The 20,262-nt window shown below is 42.4% G+C and overlaps 2 protein-coding genes and 1 pseudogene across 3 annotated transcripts in view; 1 reads left to right on the forward strand and 2 right to left on the reverse strand.

The window, feature by feature from the left end:
* Chmp3 (charged multivesicular body protein 3) overlaps positions 1-11,872 on the forward strand; it is a 40,456-nt gene extending 28,584 nt beyond the window's left edge. The window contains exons 4-6 of the mRNA XM_008836734.3: positions 7,563-7,684; positions 10,009-10,123; positions 11,300-11,872. Of these exons, the coding sequence (XP_008834956.1) occupies positions 7,563-7,684; positions 10,009-10,123; positions 11,300-11,445 (383 nt within the window). The 3' untranslated portion in view covers positions 11,446-11,872. The remainder of the gene's footprint in view (positions 1-7,562; positions 7,685-10,008; positions 10,124-11,299) is intronic.
* A 2,584-nt stretch (positions 11,873-14,456) lies between these two features.
* Positions 14,457-16,318, reverse strand: LOC103737053 (annotated as a pseudogene).
* Positions 15,734-20,262, reverse strand: part of Kdm3a (lysine demethylase 3A) — an 81,881-nt gene continuing 77,352 nt past the window's right edge. For both annotated transcript variants that reach the window (XR_001872524.2, XR_003850105.1), the window contains exon 29: positions 15,734-15,849. The gene's annotated coding sequence lies outside the window, so the exon portion shown is untranslated. The remainder of the gene's footprint in view (positions 15,850-20,262) is intronic.

Consider the following 20,262-nt stretch of genomic DNA (forward strand, 5'->3'; position numbering starts at 1 on the left):
CTTTAATTTCCTTCTCTTGTCATATTGCTCTTGAAAGAGTTTCAGGCACTATTTTGAAAAGGAGTGGAGATAGTGGACAGCCCTGTCTGGTTCCTAATTTTAAAGGGAATGCTTACAGTTTTTCTCCATTTAGGATGGCTATGGATTTGCTGTATATAGCTTTAATTATGTTGAGATATGTTCCCTTGAGACCAATTCCTTCTAGGACTTTTAACATGCATTCGCATGTTGGATTTTGTCAAAGGCCTTTTCTACATCTATTGAAGTGACCATGTGGTTTTGTCTTTTAAGTCCATTTTTATGTTTCATTACATTTATTGACTTACATATATGAACCATCTCTGGAATAAGGCCAACTTGATTGTGATGGATGATCTTTTTGATGTGTGTCTATAGTTTGATGTGTGTCTATAGTTTTTTTTTGTGTGTCTATAGTTTTTTTTGATGTGGGTCTATAGTTTTCCTTTTTCATTGTATCTTTACCTGGTTTTGATATTAGAGCAATACTGGCTTCATAGAAGGAATGTGGGAGTTCTCTCTCTGTTTCTATCTTATTGAATAATTTAAGCAGTATTGATTGTAGATTTTCTTTGAATATCTGGTAGAATTCTGCTGTGAATCCATCTGGGCCTGGGCTTCTTTTAGTCAGGTTTTATATTACTGTTTCAATTTCCTTATTTGTTATGGGTCTGTTTAGGCTAATGATCTCCTCTTGGTTTAATGTTGGTGGTGACCCTGATTTTAGAAATTCATCCATTTCTTTTAGATTTACAAATTTACTGGAGTATAGTTTTTTTTTTTTTTAAGTATTCTCTTACAATGTTTTGGGTGTTTGTTTGTTTGTTTGTTGGTGTCTGTTGTAATGGTTCTCCTTTCATCTCTGATTTTGTTGAGTTGGATTTGCTCTTTTTTTTTTTTTTTCTTTTGAGACAGGGTCTCTCTGTAGCCCCACCTGGCCTGGAACTCACTATGTAGACCAGGCTAGCCTCAAACTCACAGAGACCTGCCTCTGCCTCCCAAGTGCTGGGATTAAAGGCATGTGCTATAGAAAAAAAGCAAAGAAAGGTATATCAATGGAAACACAAAATAGAGCCACAAACACAAAGAAATTCTAATCACAGTATCCAATTCATACCTTTCAATAACATTAAACATCAATGGCCTCAACTCCCCTGTCAAAAGACACAGGCATCTTGGGTATGCTCATTCCTTTCTTCGGTCCTTTGTATTGCTTTGTATTGCTTCATGCTACCTTTCATAAACAAACATTTACTTTCCTATCCCAGTGGTAAGAGACATGAAGTATTCCTGCCACTAACAAATGTCCCTCTTTATTTAGGAAAATCATAAAATGCACTCTGTGTGTCAGACAGCCATTCTTTAGTCATTGTGTTTTCTGGTAGACATGAACACTTCCTGATCTGGAATTTGTAGCAGGTTCAAATCTGTGCCAGTGTAAGTGAACAGCTTGGTGTATAGTAAATGGTTCTCAAAACTTTAAGTCTCATGAAATCCCAAAACAGATTGCAAGGGTTGCTAACTCTTTATTTTGACACATTAAAGACATTGAAAGGGAAATGACCATTTGCTTCACTGACAATTTCTTGGAAAGAAGATAGTGGTACATGTGCTGTGTTGGACCACAAAAGGCTCTTCCAGCAAGGAACTGTAGCCCCCTCATGCTGACCCACATAAACTCACTGTATTCTATCCCAATCTCTCTCGTTTTGGGGGGGACCAGCAACATGCTCTTCATATAGCACTATCAATTGTCTCTTGTATGGGGGGGGCTCTGCTTATGGTAAATCATCTTATGGGAGCCCTCTGTTTTCCATTGTAGCCCTGGTGTGATCTAGAACTGTGCCTCTCTTCTTTGTGACTTACCCTCATGTGTTGTACTAAATTGGTGTCCTTTTCTGAAGGTCAACTGCAGACCTTCAGGCCACTCTCACACTGGCCCATTGGTGTGAATGCCCAGATAACTCTCAGCATAGTATCCCAGGTGAGAGTTGGTCTCAAAAAATGATCTCTCCAATCCCAAAAATTCTACCACAAAATTCCTAGAACTGATGAGCACTTTCAGTAAAGTGGCAGATTACAAAATTAATCTACAAAAATCAGAAGCCTGTCTATATACCAAAGCAAACAATTGGAGAAAGAATACAGGGAAACCCTCCCAATTCACAATAACCTCAAGATATCTGACCAAAGACATCAAAGAGCTCTACTATGAAATTTTTAAATTTTTAAAGAAAGAGATTGAGGAAGACACCAGAAAATGGAAGGACCTCCCATGCTCATGGATTGGAAGAATTAATATTGTGAAATTGACCATCCTATCAAAAACAATGTATAGATTCAATGCAGTCTCAATAAAAATCCTCATTATATACTTCACAGAAGTAGAAAAAAAAATCCTAATATGAATATGGAAGCCCAGATAGCCAAAGCAATCCTGAGCACAAAGAGAAATGCTGGGGGAATTACTATACCAGATCTCAAATTATATTACAGAGCTATAGTCATAAAAACAGCATGGTACTGGCACAAAAATAGACACATAGATCAATGGAATGTCACTGAAGACCCAAACCCAAGTACACACAATTTCAGCCACCTGATATTTGACAAAGGTGCCAAGAACACACAATGGAGGAAACACAGCATCTTCAACAAATGGTGCTGGCAAAACTGGATTTCCATCTGTAGAAGAGCGAAACTAGATCCTTATCTTTTGCTTTGCACAAAAGTCAACTCCAAATGGATCAGAGACTTCAATGTATGTCAAAGTTGAAACTCTGAAACTGTTAGAAGACAATATTGGCAGTAAACTTCAAAGTATAGGTGTAGGAAAGGATTTTCTAAATCAGACATTAGATGCTCAGGAATTAACATCAACAGTCAACAAGTGGGACCTCATTAAACTAAAAAGCTTCTGTACAACAGGAGAAACAATAAAAAACGTGAATAGAAAACCCACAGAATGGAAAAAAAATCTTCACCAGTGACACATCTGACAGAGGTTTAACATCCAAAATATATAAAGAACTAAAAAACAAAGAATCAAGAAAACAAATGCCAACTAAAAGATTGCCTAAAGATCTGAACAGAGAGTTCTCAAAAGAAGAAATAAAGATGGTTAAGAAACATCTTAAAAAGTATTCAACATTGTTAGTAATTAGGAAAATGCACATTAATACCACCTTAAGATTTCATCTTACCCCAAACTGGCTACGATCAACAGAACAAATGATACCAAATGCTGACAAGGATGTGGAGAAAGGGGAATGCTCATTCACTGCTGGTGGGATTGCAAACTTGTGTAACCCCAATGGAAAGTAGTGTGGAGAACTCTTAAAAAACTAAAAATGAGCCTACCATGTGACCCAGTTTTACCACTCCTTTACTGTGGGAGACAGGCTTGAGGGTAAAAGTCTTGTTGACAGCCATACAGTAGGCCTGAGGCAACGGCCCAACCGCTGGAGCCACAAGGAACACCTTGTGACATTTGCTCCCACTGGTAGATCATGAGACTGATGCCTAGAGCTCACCACTCCCTAGTCACCACCCTTGGAATCCAAATTGCAACACTTAGATATTGCAACAGTCACGGTCATGGGGTTTCCAGAAATCTAGGCTCTGTAATCTGAAACCCAGTATGCTAATGAGGCATCCTACCCACTATTCTGTGATAGGACGCTAAACCTGTTATGCTAATGAGGTATCCTACTTGCTGTGCTTGGACCACTACCCCATATAAGCTTGTGCCTTCCTGCAATAAAGCAGCTCTGTGTCACTGAACCTGGTCTCCTGCATCTGAATGCAGCGACGCTGGCGCAGACTCCTCACCAGGCCTGGGGTCCAGACCAGACGACTGATCGGAGGAACTAAGAGAGCAGGAGAGCGGCCATAGCCGGAGGAGAGCAGCCACAGCCGGCAACCGCACTTGACATATACCCAAAAAACTCATCCTATTACAGAGACACCTGTACATCCATGTTTGTTCCTGCCCTTTTCACAATAGCTAAAAGATGGAAGCAACCAAAGTGTCCCTCAACTGATGAGTAGATAACAAAAATGTGGTAGATTTGCACAATGGAGTTCTACTCAGCGGTAAAGGAAGATGAAATAATGAAATTTGCAGGTAAATGGATGGAACAAGAAACTCTTATACTAAGTGAAGTAACACAGACTCAGGAAAACAAAAGACATGTGTTCTCCCTCAAATCCTTATATACAAGCCCAGTCATTACTCATCAAAGAAGTTTCTTTTTCAACAGACAGATTATTACAGAGTTCCACACTTGATCACACACAGAGATTGAGAATTGTCCAAGTCTAAGTGGCTGTGCTGGATAGCTTTAGTGTCAACTTGACACACCTGGGTTGAGGGAGCCTCAATTGGGGAATTTCCTCTATTGGACTGGCCTGTGGCCATGTCTGAGGGGCATCTTCTTGATGAGTGATGTGGGAGGGCCCAGCCCACTGTGGGTGGTGCCACCCCTGGGCAGGTGGGCCTGTGTTGCATAAGAAAGCAGGCTGAGCAGGGGCCAGGGGAGCAAGCCAGTAAGCAGCTTTCCTCCATGGCCTGTGCTCCAGCTCCTGCCTCCAGGTTCCTGCCCTGAGTTCCTACCTTGGGCTCCCTGATAAACTGTGACCCAGGATATGTAAGCTAAATAAACCCTTTCCCCCCCAAGTTGGTATTGGTTAGAATATTTTGTCACAACAATGAAGAACAAACTAGGACAGAAATTGGTACAGGAGTAGGGTACTGCTGTGACAGACCTGACCCAGCTGTTTTGGGGAGGACTGTTGAAGTGTTTAGAACTTTGGGCTAGAAAAGCCATTGCATGCTTAGAGTTTGTTGCTGTGGAGCTTGAACAGTTATGCTGAAAAAGTTGTGAACAATGGAGGCCTGGCTTGTGAAGCTTCAAAGGGAAGCAGAGACCATCAGGGCTGTTCATGTGAGATTTTGGATGGAGAATCTGTGTGGATTCTGGTCAGCTGGGGCTGAAGAATCAGCTGTGATTAAGAAGAGACCAGAACCTGAAGTAAAATCTTTGCTTTACTGGCATAATTGATGCTGGTTAGCTGGGGCTGAAAAATCAGCTGTAAGTAACAAGAGACCAGCATGCTGTGGTGAAGTCTTCTGGGAGGTATTTCCTCAGGGTCAGCACACAGAGGGGACCTTTACCTCTATTTCAAGCTGGAAGCAGGACTTGGTAATGAGTAAGAGTCTCCTGCATGGTTCTGGTGTTGAAAGCATGAAGGGGTCACAGATAGCAGCTGAGGCTTGGCACTCTGAGAGGCCAGGAAAGGCCATAGGTGAAAGTGCAGCATCAGTTTCAGCAAAGACCCCAGGATTGAAGGGGTCATGGAGAGAATCTGAGGCTTTGCACTCCAAGAGGCAAGAAGAGGCCATTGGTGAAGGTGTAGCCTCAGTTTCAGTGGAGACCCCAGCTTTTTGGAGATGCCGGGACCGTGGGACTACCACCAATGACAGCAGTAGGTGTGGAATGGAGCTGGCCTGGGTCTGTGAGATGAGCTGAGTGTGCTGTGGACAGCAGAGTCAGAGCAGTGGAGCTGCCAGTACCCTTTGGAGCCAGAAGATCACGAGTGAATCCCAGATGTCCAGCCTCGAGCTACTTTGCTGGACTTTGGTGCCCGATTCTTCCCTTTGAAATAAGACAGTACTTGTTTTGGATTTTATAGATGCCCACCCACAGTTAAGAGACTATTAAGATACTATGGACTTTTAAGTGTTTGAATTTTTTAAGGACTGGGGGTTTTTTAAGGTTGTACTGTCTTATGTTGTTATATTAATGTTAACATATCTTGGGGACAAGAATTGGAAAGCTTATGGTTTAATAGTGATGTTTGTGTGTCAAGTTGACAAGGGGTCAATTGTGCTGAATTAGCTTTATTGTCAACTTGACACACCTGGGTTGAAGGAGCCTCAGTTGGGGAATTGCCTCTATTGGACTGGTCTGTGGCAATGTCTGAGGGGCATCTTCTTGATGAATGATGTGGGAGGGCCCAGCCCCCTGTGGGTGGTGCCACCCCTGGGCAGGTGGGCCTGTGTGGCATAAGAAAGTAGGTTGAGCAGGGGCCAGGGAAGCAAGCCAGTAAGCAGCTTTCCTCCATGGCCTGTGTTCCAGCTCCTGCCTCCAGGTTCCTGCCCTAAGTTCCTACCTTGGGCTCCCGGATAAACTGTGACCTGGGATATGTAAGCTGAATAAACCCTTTCCTCCCCAAGTTGGTAGTGGTCAGAGTGTTTTGTCACAGCAATGAAGAACAAACTAAGACAGTGGCACATCTGGGATGCAACCTTTACATCTAAGGCTCATGGAACATAGAGCAAGGAATAAAGAGAACACTAATGCATCTTTCAGTTTTCATCAGTAAAGCTCACTCATGCAACAGAGGGGCAGGAAAACAAAAGATCACAAATTGCCAAAACGAAGAGAATAAGAATCTATAGAGTGTGAGTCCTTGAACAAGACTCCTATATTAAAATCCACCCACCCAGGACTTGGGAACCATTGGGGAAGAGGGGTCAGAAAGATTGTAAGAGCCTGGGAGGAGGTGCATGACCATATGCAAATAGAATTCTACAGACTACTGGGACCCTTCTCATATGAATCTACAGCAATAGTGTCAGCACACACAAGACCCATGCAGAATCAAGCAGAGAAAAACCCAGCACAGAACTGAAAATTGACAGTAGGCCCCAATGTTAGTCGAAGAATTATTGGCAGCTGATTACTGCTGGGTGAGGAAGAGCTGATCTTAAAGGGAGGGACTCTAGATAGGCTGACTAGACCTCAGTGGATGAACTTCCTCTGAGGCACATCTAGGAACACTAACTTGACATGATAGACCTTAACAAAAATGACAGATGTATGAATTCCAGTGTGTGGAGGAGCTATGGGAAGGAACCAATGGAGAAGGAGATATAAATATGATAAAGATATTCTGTATGAAATACACAAAAATAAAAACAAAACAAAAAGATCTCCCTAGCTCAGACTTTAAGAGCACTGGATGTTCTTGCAGAGGACCTGCGTTGAATTCCCAATACTCACATGGCAGCTAACAACTGTCCCCAGCTCCAGTTCAGGAGAATCCAATAGCCTTTTCTCACCTTTTCAGGCATTGCATGACATAGGTACATTACATGCAGGTAATACACTCATAAACATACAATAGAAATAATAAATTAAGGCCCAGGTGTGGTGGCACATGCCTTTAATCCCAGCACTCGGGAGGCAGAGGCAGGTGGATCTCTGTGATTCAAGGCCAGCCTGGTCTACATAATGAGTTCCAGGCCAGCTGGTGCTATAGGCAGACCCTGTCTCAAAAAGAACAACATAAGTAAATAAATAAAAATAAATTTTAAAAAAATCTCTTCTTTATCCAACACAGTAATGTGTCGTTAAGACACAGCAGTAAGTTAGCTAGTCCCCAGTACTGCTTCCTTTATCAGAGTGGTCCCCGGTTGGACTCTCCGTCCTCATTCTGTCTCTGTAACAGTCTTAATCCATGCAGTCTTTCCTTTTCAGCGGTCCTCAGAGTGGCTGGTTCCCTGCAGAAGAGCACAGAAGTGATGAAGGCCATGCAGAGCCTTGTGAAAATCCCAGAAATCCAAGCCACCATGCGGGAGCTGTCCAAAGAGATGATGAAGGTGACTCGGCTAGTGCTTTCCCTTCCAAACCACTGGGACACGCTCTGAGCAAGTGGCCAGGGCTAGACCGGGGGGGGGTGAGGGGGTTGGCGTGACTGGAGATACTGCAGCTGCTTCACAGAATGGTTTTAAGTAAAGGAGTGACTCTTGACCCTGGTTGAAACCATTTGTGCCAAGCATGGCAGAGGCTGGGTCAGACTGCACGTGCTGGGAAGAGCAGAAGTACACCTAGATCTCCAGCAAAGGCAGGGGTCCCAGGAGACGCCAGGAGAGACAAAGCATTCCACTGCTCCAGGGCAGTATTAGTGAGGCCAGCAAGGGATTGGTACCATGTTCTCTTAAAATGCTAAAGGACAAATGCATTGTAAGCTTTGTTGGGTCATTCATGTGTTGTAACTACTCAACTCTGCCAGTCAGTGTAAAAACAGCCTCTAGATAGCATTTACACCAACTGAGCTGACTGTGGCAATGAAGCCTCTGTTTACAAGAACAGGCAGATCAGGCTTGCAGCCTGTAATTTGCTAACCCCTGTTTTTAACTACAAAAAGGAGAGACTGAGAACCAAATGGAGAGGACTAAGTACCTGACACCCTCAGGGTGTAGCAAGGAGCTACACTAGTGGCCTTCAGACAGGGACAGGGGTAAGAAGGCCACTGCTACTAAGCCACCACAGCTGATAGCATGTGGCAAACTTTTCCCTGTCATGTTCTCCCAGCTATTATGTTAGGGTTGATATTTCACATAGCACATTGAGGCTTGAAGCTGCCAGGCAGCTTTTCTAAGGTCTCTTGGGTTCTAAGTAAGTACTAGAAGTGGAGCATAAGTGTGTCTGCCTGAGCTGCCACCGTGTACAGCTGCTGTGGCCTGGCAGTCAAGAGTGTACATCCCAAATTCTTGTACATGGAAATCTTGTCTTCCAGAGTGTGTTGTGAACCATATTAGGGTATGGGAGAGGCTGGAGAAAAACATTGACAGAAATACATGATAAACTGGGTATGGTGGCATATACCTTTAATCCCAGAACTTGGGAGGTAGAGGCAGGTGGATCTCTGTGAGATCAAGGCCAGCCTGGTCTACATAGCAAGTTGGTCTACATAGCAGGTTACAGGCCTGCCAGGGCTCCTCAGTGAGGCCCTGTCGTGGAGGGGGGGGGGGGGGGGGAAGAAAAGACCAGGGCTCTTTAAAATGAAAATGTGTGGGTAGTAGCAGTTAGCAGGGAATAGAGGAGGGTGTGTTTCTTACAGTGGTATATACCAGGCTGGTGATCATTGTGCATTTAGAAATGGATGACAGGGTAAATCTTGCAGTGACTTCAGGCCTGCACATTTTATTTAGGTAGCCACCAACATATGAGGGAAAGCTTTTATTAAAAATGAAACGTGGGATCTTTTTCACAATGGCTTGTGAAACTGAAAGTATAATGATTCAGAGTAAAGCTTGTATATGAGGGCTGAGTGTACCCAGTGATACACAATCAAGTACACACTGGCCTTCCATAGTGGTCCAGCTCTGAAGGAGCGGACACATTCTTAGTCGTTCCATTTATCCTCAGTACCTGGGTTTGTAGCGTAGATCAGGAATTTGGTGAATGGTTATACTGAATGAGTAAACAGGTGAATGTTGACTTCTTCCTCCACAGTGAGAAGGGCTGTTAGGTAAAGTCTAATTCTGACAGGCCTTTTAAACCAATTAGTATTTATTCAACCTCTTTTTTGTTTGGTTGGGTTTTTATTTGTTTGGTTGATTTTTAAGGCAATCGCACTGTATCAACTGAAGCACGCCTAGAATTTGCTGTGTAGTCCAGATTACGAACTTCTTTCTTTTACCATCCTTTGGCCTCAGCCTCCCAAGTGCTGTGTGTTGACTGGCAGACCCCAGCATTAAGGCGACTTTCTTTAGCTAGGTCAATGTGGATCCTTCTTGGTAAACATGAATATGAGTTTATTTGTTCATTTGGCTTGGGAAAGGGATCTGAGATTGGGCAAAATAGGATACTAGCCAGATCCATGTCACAAACAACTCAGGGTGTCCTCACCCTGTCAGCCTGTGTTCATGAGTGCTGCTGCCATCGTCAGTCATGCAGATACCACTGATGGTGCCAAGGGCACTCCCAGCTCCAGTGCCTCATATGGAGTACTGTGTCCCTTTGGGCCTTCGTCTGTTTGCAGAGAGGACAGCATCCAGCATTTCCTCCACCCCTGTCTTCTGTCTCAGCCGTGGGAAGGTAGGCTGGACTTGGAGAGACTCCAGCTGGGTCTGAGTGGTATCTAGCGTTTCTGTCAGAAACATTTAACAGCTGAGGAAAGTAACATTTTTCTTCTCAGGCTGGGATCATAGAGGAGATGTTAGAGGACACGTTTGAAAGCATGGATGATCAGGAAGAAATGGAAGAAGCAGCAGAAATGGAAATTGACAGAATCCTGTTTGAAATCACAGCAGGTACATCCAAGGAAGTGTGCTCTTCCCTTACTGGCCCTTCCCTCCTCACGACATTGTCCCCTAGCTTCAGGGTCCAAGTCCTGTCTGCATTTTTGTTAGAGTAGTAAAGTTATTTCTTTAAAAAAAATTTATTACTTTTTTATTTTATGTGTATGAGTGTATTGCCTGCATATATGTAAGTGCACCTGTGTCATGCAATGCCTGTGGAGGTCAGAAGAGGGCGTCAGATTCACCTAGAACTGGAATTATGGACAGTTAGGGGCCATTGTGGGTGCTAGGAATTAGATCCTCTGCAAGAGCAGCCAGTTCTCTTAACCTCTGAGCCATCTCTTCAGCCCCTCAAGTTATTGAGAAATAAGTACAGTAAAACCATAACCATTTTTAAAGAAATAAAGAATTTTTAGTTTTCATTGTGAAAACTGCTGTTGGAAATTCAAATTAATATACATTTTACTTTTAGTTTAACGTAAAAATATACCAATATTAAACAGAGGAATAAATAAAAATAATTATTTCTGCGAGTTTTTAAACTTAATTTTTTAATTCTGGATTTTCTGAATTTTATGTTTACTAAAATGATGAGATTTAATTTTATTCATTTGTTTTAAATTGTTGGAAGAGCAGTTATTAAAAAAATTTTTTTTAATTAATTTTTTTTTTTAAATGTGTATGAGACCAGAAGAAGGTGTTGGATCCTCTGGAACTGGAATTAAGATGGTTGTTGGCAGGGTTGTGGGTGCTGGGAACCAAACCTTGGTCCTCTTCAGGAACAGCCAGTGCTCTTTAACTGCTGAGCTTAAGAGCAGTTACTCTAAGAAAATATTTTGTGAAAATTTAGAAATAAATTATATTTTTTTTCTGTTGTCTTTTGAATTTGTTTTTGGTGGTGGCGTTTGAAGTAGAGTCCTGTTAGGTCCATGCTAGTCTCAAACAGTCTTCTCAGCCTCTCTTTCTCTCTCTTTCTTTCTCTGTCTCTTGCACATGTGCATGAACACCAGGACTTTCTGCTGTGACAAGTCGTTGTGTGCACATTTGTCACAGTGGGCAAATCCCTGCCCGAGGTAGCATGTTCCACTGCCCTTGTCATTGGTCCAAGAATGAAAGACTGGGAACCACTTCCCAGTCACTTCCTTAAGTCAGTGGGTTTTTCAGCCATGCTCTGTCTCTTTTTTTCAGGGGCCTTAGGCAAAGCACCTAGTAAAGTGACCGATGCCCTTCCTGAGCCAGAACCTGCAGGAGCAATGGCTGCTTCAGAGGATGAGGAGGAGGAAGAAGAGGACCTGGAGGCCATGCAGTCCCGACTGGCCACACTCCGCAGCTAGGGCCACCCAGCTGAGACCTGAGCTCTCCAGTGGTCTTCCTCTAAGTGTATGCACAGCCTCTGAGGAGCCGCCAATTCATGTCTTTCTTGCACTACACCTCTGTTTCGAGGCACTGAATTTTGGAGAAGGTTCTATGCTAGTATCTTTACTCTCTGCAGAGGTTTGGGATCTCTAAGGATTGTTCTTATGAAGGTGGTGTTATTAAATGCATCATTTTCAGGAACATAAACAGCAGAAATACCTTCCGGGGGTGGAGGGCAAAGAAACTCATTTTCTTATGAAGCAGTTCTGAGAAGTTGATTGACTGGATATTGAGGACTCTATTCTTTGTGTGTATGTGTGTAAAATACTCTATAAGTGGATTTTAATAAATTTCTGCTTTAACTCTTGGACACACAGTAAATGGTCACCTGCACTGAACTTTTAAGTATTGCTCTCCCAGATTGTTTCTTGTGTTGGAAAGAGGAAGAGCCAGGCATCAAACATTTGGGAGTTCAGCGAATGTGGCTTCTGTTCACTGGATGCTACTCCCCAGTCTTCCAAGCCATTGTGTGGGAGCTGCTCTTCATTTTGTCATCCATTTAATGAAAGGGACACTTGGTCATTGTGCCTCTGTTGGCTGGATGACTATATTGTGTGTTGATGTGTGTGGAAATCTTTGGAGCTTTATCCTTTCCACTGCAAATGTCACATACAACAGACAGCTCTAGGACTGGCACTTTCACTCTCACAGCCTGTCCCCACATGAGCTATGGATCTTACGCACTAAGATGTAGACCTATCCTCGAAAGCCAGGAGCTGACCATGAGGGAACAGCTGTGGCCATGTAGCATAACCAACACACACCTGGCATGAAGTGTTCAACAGTTTACAAAGCTCATATCTGTCTTCACAAATGAGGAAGACAGCTCAGCTTGCTGAAGTGACATACCCAAGAGCACAGTCAGGAAGTGGCAGGTGCAGGGATTAAGCACCATCCCTCTCCATATCCTGTGTGCCCTGAACTAGCCAGACATAAAAAGTCCCGTCACTGGCTCAGGGTTAGCCTTTGTGGAGTGTGGAGAAACCCTGTTGTCGGGCCTTCTTTCAAGTGGGTCCTCCTAGTTTCGCCCTACAGAGCCGCAGACCTGACCCTGCACCCCTGCCTGATATGCTTGATCTTGTCTTCAGGACATAGTGGTTCTTATTTTTCAATAAGAGCAGTTTTACATTCACAGCAAAATTGGACAGAAAATACAGAGGTGTTAAGCACTGTTTTGTCCCCATACATGCACAGCCTCTGTCACTGTCCTCATTCCACACCAGGGTGGTACATGAGTTATGGTTGGCAAATCTGCTTTGACATATCATTACCTCCAGAGTCTATAGTTTACACGAGGATTCACACTTGGTGTTGGGCATTCTGTGGGTTTAGACAAATGTATGATGGCATGTATCCATTGGTACAGTGGTGTACAGAATGGCTTCACTGCCCTAAAAATTCTCTGTGCTCCCTTGTTCATCCCTTTCTCCTCTAATGCCCTGGCAACTGCCTCCATGATTTTTCCCTTACTAGACTATCATGCAGTTGGACTTAGCAGTAGTTAGACTGGCTTCTTTCACTTAGGAGTATGCATTGGCATTCTCTCTGTGTCTTTTCACAACTTGATAGTGCAGTTCTTTATCACTGAGCAACACTGGGTACTATCCTCTTCAAGTCGGTTTTCGAAGTGGCCTTCCTGGTGATCCAGTGCTATTTGAACCATATGCTAAAGACATCTACCAGTTTCTTCAAGTGCCTTTTTTTTAGTTCATCACAGATGATTGGTGAATGTTGAGTTTCATACTTTTCTTGCACATCAGCTACATAAATGGTTTTGTACAATGGAAAAACACTAATTTGTTTGATGTTCCATGTTAAACTACTGTCAAGTTCAGCTTCATTACATGTAATGTAGACCTAGCCCATCCAATCATGTGCTCTGGAGAGAGTTCTTTATTCAATAAAGTTTTAATTTAGTATAAAGATTTAAAAAAAAAAAAAAAAAAAAAAAAAAAAAAACTTGTTTTTTTGGCTAAAAGTCACAATGTCCTTGGGCCTCTTAGCAACATACTCCATTCCAAAGGCCAAAAATGTGCACTTCGGAAACCTCTCTCAACCCCTCTTGCATTCCAAATAAATTCTTAGTGCAAACAAAGTTGCTGATCATCCCAAGACTGTCAAACTCAGAATACAAGTGCTGAATTAATGTGTAGTTAAGTAGGGCAAAACCAGATACCAGTTACTGCAGAATTCACTTAGGCACTTAACTAGTCCACTCTAAGCATTTTTTCTAATTCTAAAGCCTGTTTACAGTACTAAAATTCTATCATTCAAGCATCAATGATTGTATTTTAGAGAAAGGACATCATTTCAGTAATAACATTACTGCTACATTCTAAAAAAGAGAATAATAATTGCAATTAACAAAACCAGTATCCATAATAGGATACATGGGAAAAAATAGTTTAGGAAAAAAGTTTGTTTGACTTGCACAGCCAGAATTATATAATGTAAACACCATATTGGCCCACACCACAAAAACCCATGAGGAAGGTTAATTTGAACAGTGTGTGTGTATTAGATTCAAATCTGAAATTGTGAGTCTATACTACATCTACTTGTACCAATAATGAAAATAAAACACACTACACACACACCTGCACACACACAGAGAAGTGATTGTTAAACATTGAGCATGGCTTGCTTCCCTGATGCTAACTCAAACCACTAAATGACAACCCGACTATTTCAAAACTGTTGACAGAAACCATCCAGTGAATGTGAGGAGCAGTTGAGGAATGATGAACCAGTGATGGTGACATGATGGAACAGATGTGAAGAAGAACCAGCTGAGATGCAAATGCATGGGAATCTTTCTGTGAGCCTTGTCTGAATTTTTAATTGATATATATATATATATATAGTAGCATATATATATATATTAGCATAAGTCCATTGACACCTGGAGGGTCAAGGCCTAGAAAGCTTACCTTCAAAGTGAAAATTTTAACAATGGAATGTTTTAACAGGGACAGGACAATGTTCTTTTTGTACTGAGAGAAAATGTACGATTGGGGAAGTATTTATCTGTGGCCAAAGCTATTTCAGTTTCTTGGTAAAACAAAGATAAAAATTAGCACCCACTCTCTCACATATACAGAACCATTCTTAGGGGTATTGGCTGTGGGAGGAAGGAGAAAGCCCTTACCTATGTTCACCCAATGTGAATCTTATTTAGAATTTAAGCTCCTTGAATCTACTACCTTAAATACCAGCATGTACCTCCCTTATCCCCACCTGCTCCACCCACCTATCCCAGACACCCCCAAAGAACCTAGGTATTGTAATGCCTTTGTTTCCTAAGCCTCTTGACTAAGGCTGTTGAGTACCACCTCTACTGAGCAAAATGAACACCTCAGGTGTGCTTTCTATAGCACCATTTTTTTCTCCTCCACAATGAGTGGCATCTTGATGCTCGCAAGCCTGGCTAGATCTCCAGGTTGTCAGGCCGAGGTCTGCTGCTGGCACGGCTGCTGGCTCTGCTTGAAGGTCGTTGGTCCACAATGGCTAATGGCTGGAGTTCATGTCCAGCAGCAATTTTTTTGGCATTCTGGTTATCATCCAGGAAATCCAAAGGCTGAGCATGGGAGTTGGAGATGGTGCTTCCTGCCTGCCCCATTCCATTCTGCTCGGCGCAGTAATTAGCCCAGTTCTGCTCACTCGCTTGCTTGTTGTAATTACGGCAGGAGGAATTGTTTCTGTCACCAGTAACCAGCTTGTACCCAGGAGGGAACATAGGTAAGAGAGGAACAGCCATTGAAATAGGCGTATTTTGGGGATCCACAGTCTTTAGAGGGGGTCAGAGGGCCAGTGGTGGCGTGGTAAGGGTCACTCCTGCCCTTCACACAATCCTTAATACCTTTGAAGAAGACACAGAAGAGTTGGATGATATTCAAGGCAAGAGACCAAGGACACCACCAGCATGAAGATGATGAAGATGGTTTTCTCTGTCAGACGGGAGAGGAAGCAGGCCACCTGATGGGGGCAGGGGTCTCGTTTGCAGGTGTAGATGGCACTCGGTGTAGATGGCACTCAGGCTGAAGCCATAGATGTAGCACTGGATCAGCAGGAAGGCCACTTCAAAGACCGACTTGAAGAGGATATTGATGATGTAGGTTCTCACCCCCTCTCATCTTCACCTTCCCGTGCTCTTCAAACCCATACTTGAACTTGATTTCAATCTGCTTCAAGTGCATCTCCATGTTGACACCATCCGTCTGGGCCACTTTGAGCTCCTCTTTCATGTTCAGTTTCTTCCCCTTTCTCAGCACGTAGAACACATGAGCCAGGTACAGGAGTGTGGGCACAGACATGAATACGATCTGAAGGACCCAGAAGCACACATGAGAGATGGGGAAGGACTTGTCATAGCAGATGTTCTCACAACCAGGCTGCTGAGTGTTAACAGTGAAAAGCTGACTGCTCATCACCCCAAGCTGACTGGACTGTCGCCAGCAGCAGGATTCTGAAAATGAAGAGGACTGACAGCCACACCTTCCCTCCATCAGTGGAGTAGGCCTGGATCTTGTCCAGGACTTTCCCTAAGGCTCTCCAGTCACCCATGTCACCTGGGCAACTCTCACTCACTTAATGGAAGTGAAATAGGTGCACCAAAGTGGTAGAACTCCTTGGAGGATGAAGTCAAATGAAAAGGCAAGCTCCAGCCCTCAGAACTGTCTATTTAAAGTTTAAAAGTCTGCTGCCATTTGGTACTTTCCTCATGCCTTCCCCTTAATGAAAGAAAGGTGCTGACACCTTGTCAAAGCCCTACCTCCTCTTCTTATCACACTATCCTCTGAAAAGGTTACCCAAATTGCCGATAGGAAATAGGGACACAGACCACTCTGGCTTCTTCCTTGCTGAACAGGGGGACACGGGGTTATGCAATTGGGGTACCCCTACAGTGGGTCTATCTATAAAAGACTCCAAAATTACATAACACTTTGTGTGTGTGTGTGTGTGTGTGTGTGTGTGAAGAAGTAAAGAGTAATTAGCATTACAAGTTCTAGATAGGGAACTAGAAAAAAGGTCAGAACAGGGCAATTTTCAAATGTTCATATGAGAGTCCATTGGAATTTCTTGACAAGGGCTTCTAAAAGCATCCCTCTATTGGCTTCCTCCTCATTTTTCTTTTGTCTGCCAAAGCTGGACTCCAGAGTGATGGATTCAGGATTTGCTTTCAGGTTGGAGTGGTTAGAATCAGTGTCGTGTTCCCTCTCAAAGGCTTCTAGATAGGGGGAGAAAACAAATTTATCCATCATTTTAGAATAATCACAGGTTGTCTCTCTTAGCTACAGGTGGGCACTACAGTATTGGAGACCAAGATTTGAAGTCTTACATCTGAGCAGCACTTTCTGATTAGGAACAAAATCATCAATGATAAATAATTGTCTAACTTTTTATATGGACTTAAGCCTAATATCTGGAAACTGTAAGCCCTTGAACTCTTAAATATACTGATGACTTTACTCTTTGGTTATACTTTCCTTTTGGACATTTAAGACCATACAGTTGGCCCAAATAAATCTATTTTTACACTTAAGGTTGTTTGAGGATCTGTTCCTCAGGGGTCACATGGGCTTGGGAGGCGCTCCTGGATCCTTTCTCTTACCAGTTCCATCTATGTGAAGACAAGTCAAAGGTCCTGTTCAACCATGTCTGGCTTCACTTGGAAGCATGGATGAGATGTTTTCTCTGAGTTGACCCTCCTCTTTGTAGACTGGACACTGGTTCAAGTCCATCTCAATGGGTCTCCATGAACAAGAGGACAGGTGACTCACCACAGTTACAGGACCTTTTGAGGGATGTTCCACAGTCCCTTGGAACTTAGTTGACCTTGGAACACAAGGGGCAAAACCTGTCCTTTAAGTCCCTCTGATCAGATTAGTATAGGCCTCAAAGTATGGCTCTTAAATATCCAATAAGGTTAGTTCCATCAGTCTAGTACTTTTTTTTTTTTTTTTTTTTTTTTTTTTTTTTTTTTTTTTTTTTTGGTCTTTTTGAAACAGGGTCTCCCTGTAGCCCCAGCTGGCCTGGAACTCACTATGTAGACCAGGTTGGCCTTGAACCCACAGAGATCCGCCTGCCTCTGCCTCCCAAGTGCTGGGACTACAGGTGTACACCACCACACCTGGCTTAGTCTGGTACTTTTAATTACCATGTGCTGTGTAGATAAAACTTGGGGAAAAAAGAAACAAATATTCTCAGATAAAATTTGACTAGATATATATTTTGTTCCTTAAATGAGCTGACTAAACTATGACCTTAGAAATTTTAAGATGTTTATATTATTTTTCTCTCATCCTTTATATATCATAACAAACCTACACAGACCTTCATCACTTGCTTAGGCTTTCTCATTTTTTCTATTTTGGTAAATATCTCCATTCCCATATCCTTTTAACATCTTTTACATTCTCATTTTCCCTTTTTTTTTTTTTGTCTTTTTTGAGACGGGGTCTCCTTGTAGTCCCAGCTGACCGGAACTCACTATGTAGACCAGGCTGGCCTTGAACTCACAGCAATCCACCTGCCTCTGCCTTCTGAGTGCTGGGATTAAAGGTGTGCGCCACCACACCCAGTTTCTTTCTTTTTTTTAAAAAAAATAATTATGAGACATAAAAGCTTTAACAAATAAATTTTCCATCTGTTGTGAGAATTCTTCTCCTGGGGAAAAATGCTTATTCCCTTTAAGGTTCTAGTGTCAAGCCAATGTCTAATTAAAGTTTTAATGGGGAACCAATGAATTTATTGAGCTTACTTACTGAAATAACTGATGGTTTGCTGAGGTGTATGTATGACCTGAGGGTATGCACAGTGGAAAGCCTTTACTCAGCATGGGTCATACCTTCTCTTCCTAGCCTTCCCCAGACTGTATACTTTAGCCCTCTCCAAATCCAGGAGGCCATGTGTGATTAGGGCCAAATTAAATACACTTTGCTGGGAAGAGTGGCTGGATACTCCAGTGAGGCTCCAATGACTCTGCTTGGCCCTCCTTTAAGGAATGAACACAACTGTCAACAAGCCCAATATTTAGCCATCAGGCTCAGCTGAAGTCATGACGATGGTAGTTATTTCATGCAGAAGGGACTGCTGTACAGCATCATCTCATTAAAAGGACCTGGAATTTAAAAGGATTTCATGCTAGGATCCACATGAGGGAGAACATACATCATTTGTTTTTCTGAGTCTGTGTTACTTAGTATAACAGTTTCTAGATCCATCCATCTACCTGCAAATTTCATTATTTCATCTTTCTTTACTACTGAATAGAACTCCATCGTGTAAATATACTACATTTTTGTTAACCACTCGTCAGTTGAAGGACACTTAAGTTGCTTCCATCTCTTAGCTGTTGTGAAAAGAGCAGCAACAAACATCGTTGTACAAGTGTCTCTACAATAGGATGAGTCCTTTGGGTATATGCCAAGGAGTGGTATAACCTGGTCATATGGTAGGTTCTTTTTTAGTTTTTTAAGAGCTCTCCACACTGTTTTCCATAGAGGTTGCAAGCATTTGCAATCCCACCAGCAGTGAATGAGCATTCCCCTTTCTCCACATCCTCACCAGCATTTGGTATCATTTGTTCTCTTGATTCTAGACAGTGTGATTTGGGTAAGGTGATACCTTAGGGTGGTTTTAATTTGCATTTCCCTAATTACTAAAAATGTTGAACACTTTTTGAGGTGTTTCTTAGCCATCTTTATTTCTTCCTCTGAGAACTCTCTGTTTAGATCTTTAGCCCATCTTTTAGTTGGGTCATTTAGTTTCTCAAGTCTTTGTTTTTTGAGTTCTTTATAATTCTGGATGTTAAACCTCTGTCAGATGTGTCACTGGTGAAAATTTTTTCCCCATTCTGTGGGTTTTCTATTCACTTTTTTGATTGTTTCTTTTTCTGTACAGAAGCTTTTTAGTTTAATGAGGTCCCACTTGTTGACTGCTGACCTTAATCCCTGAGTAACTTCTGTACAATTTAGAAAATCTGTTCCTACACCTATATCCTGTAAGTTACTGTCAATATTTTCTTCTAATAGTTTCAGGGTTTCCAGTTTCACATTGAGGTCTTTGATCCATTTGGAATTGACTTTTGTGCAAGGTGAAAGATAAGGGTCTAGTTTCATTCTTCTAAAGGTCAAGACCCAGTTTTGCCAGCACCATTTGTTGAAGGTGCTGTGTTTCCTCCATTGTGTGTTCTTGGCACCTTTGTCAAATATCAGGTGGCTGAAATTGTGTGTACTCGGGCTTGGGTCTTCAGTGATGTTCCGTTAATCTATGTGTCTATTTTTATGCCAGTACCATGCTGTTTTTATGACTATAGCTCTGTAGTGTACTTTGAGATCTGGTATAGTAATCCTCCCTGCATTGCTCTTTGTGCTCAGGGTTGTGCTGCCTATCTAGGGTCTTTTGTGCCTCCATATGAATTTAAGGATTTTTTTTCTAATTCTGTGAAGTATGTCATGGGGATTCGGACTGGGATGGCATTGAATCTATATATTGCTTTTGGTAGGGTGGCCATTTTCACAGTATTAATTCTTCCATGAGCATTGGAGGTCCTTCCATCTCCTGGTGTCTTCCTCAATCTCTTTCTTTAATGATTTAAAATTTTCATTGTAGAGATCTTTGGTGTCTTTTGTCAGATTTATTCCAAGACAATTTTTTGCAGCAATTGTGAATGGGAGCATTTCCCTGTATTCTTTCTCCAATTGCTTGTTATTGGTATATAGAAAGGCTACAGA

Source organism: Nannospalax galili, unplaced genomic scaffold (genome assembly GCF_000622305.1).
Source record: "Nannospalax galili isolate Female #2095 unplaced genomic scaffold, S.galili_v1.0 scaffold138, whole genome shotgun sequence".
Lineage (NCBI taxonomy): Eukaryota > Metazoa > Chordata > Mammalia > Rodentia > Spalacidae > Nannospalax > Nannospalax galili.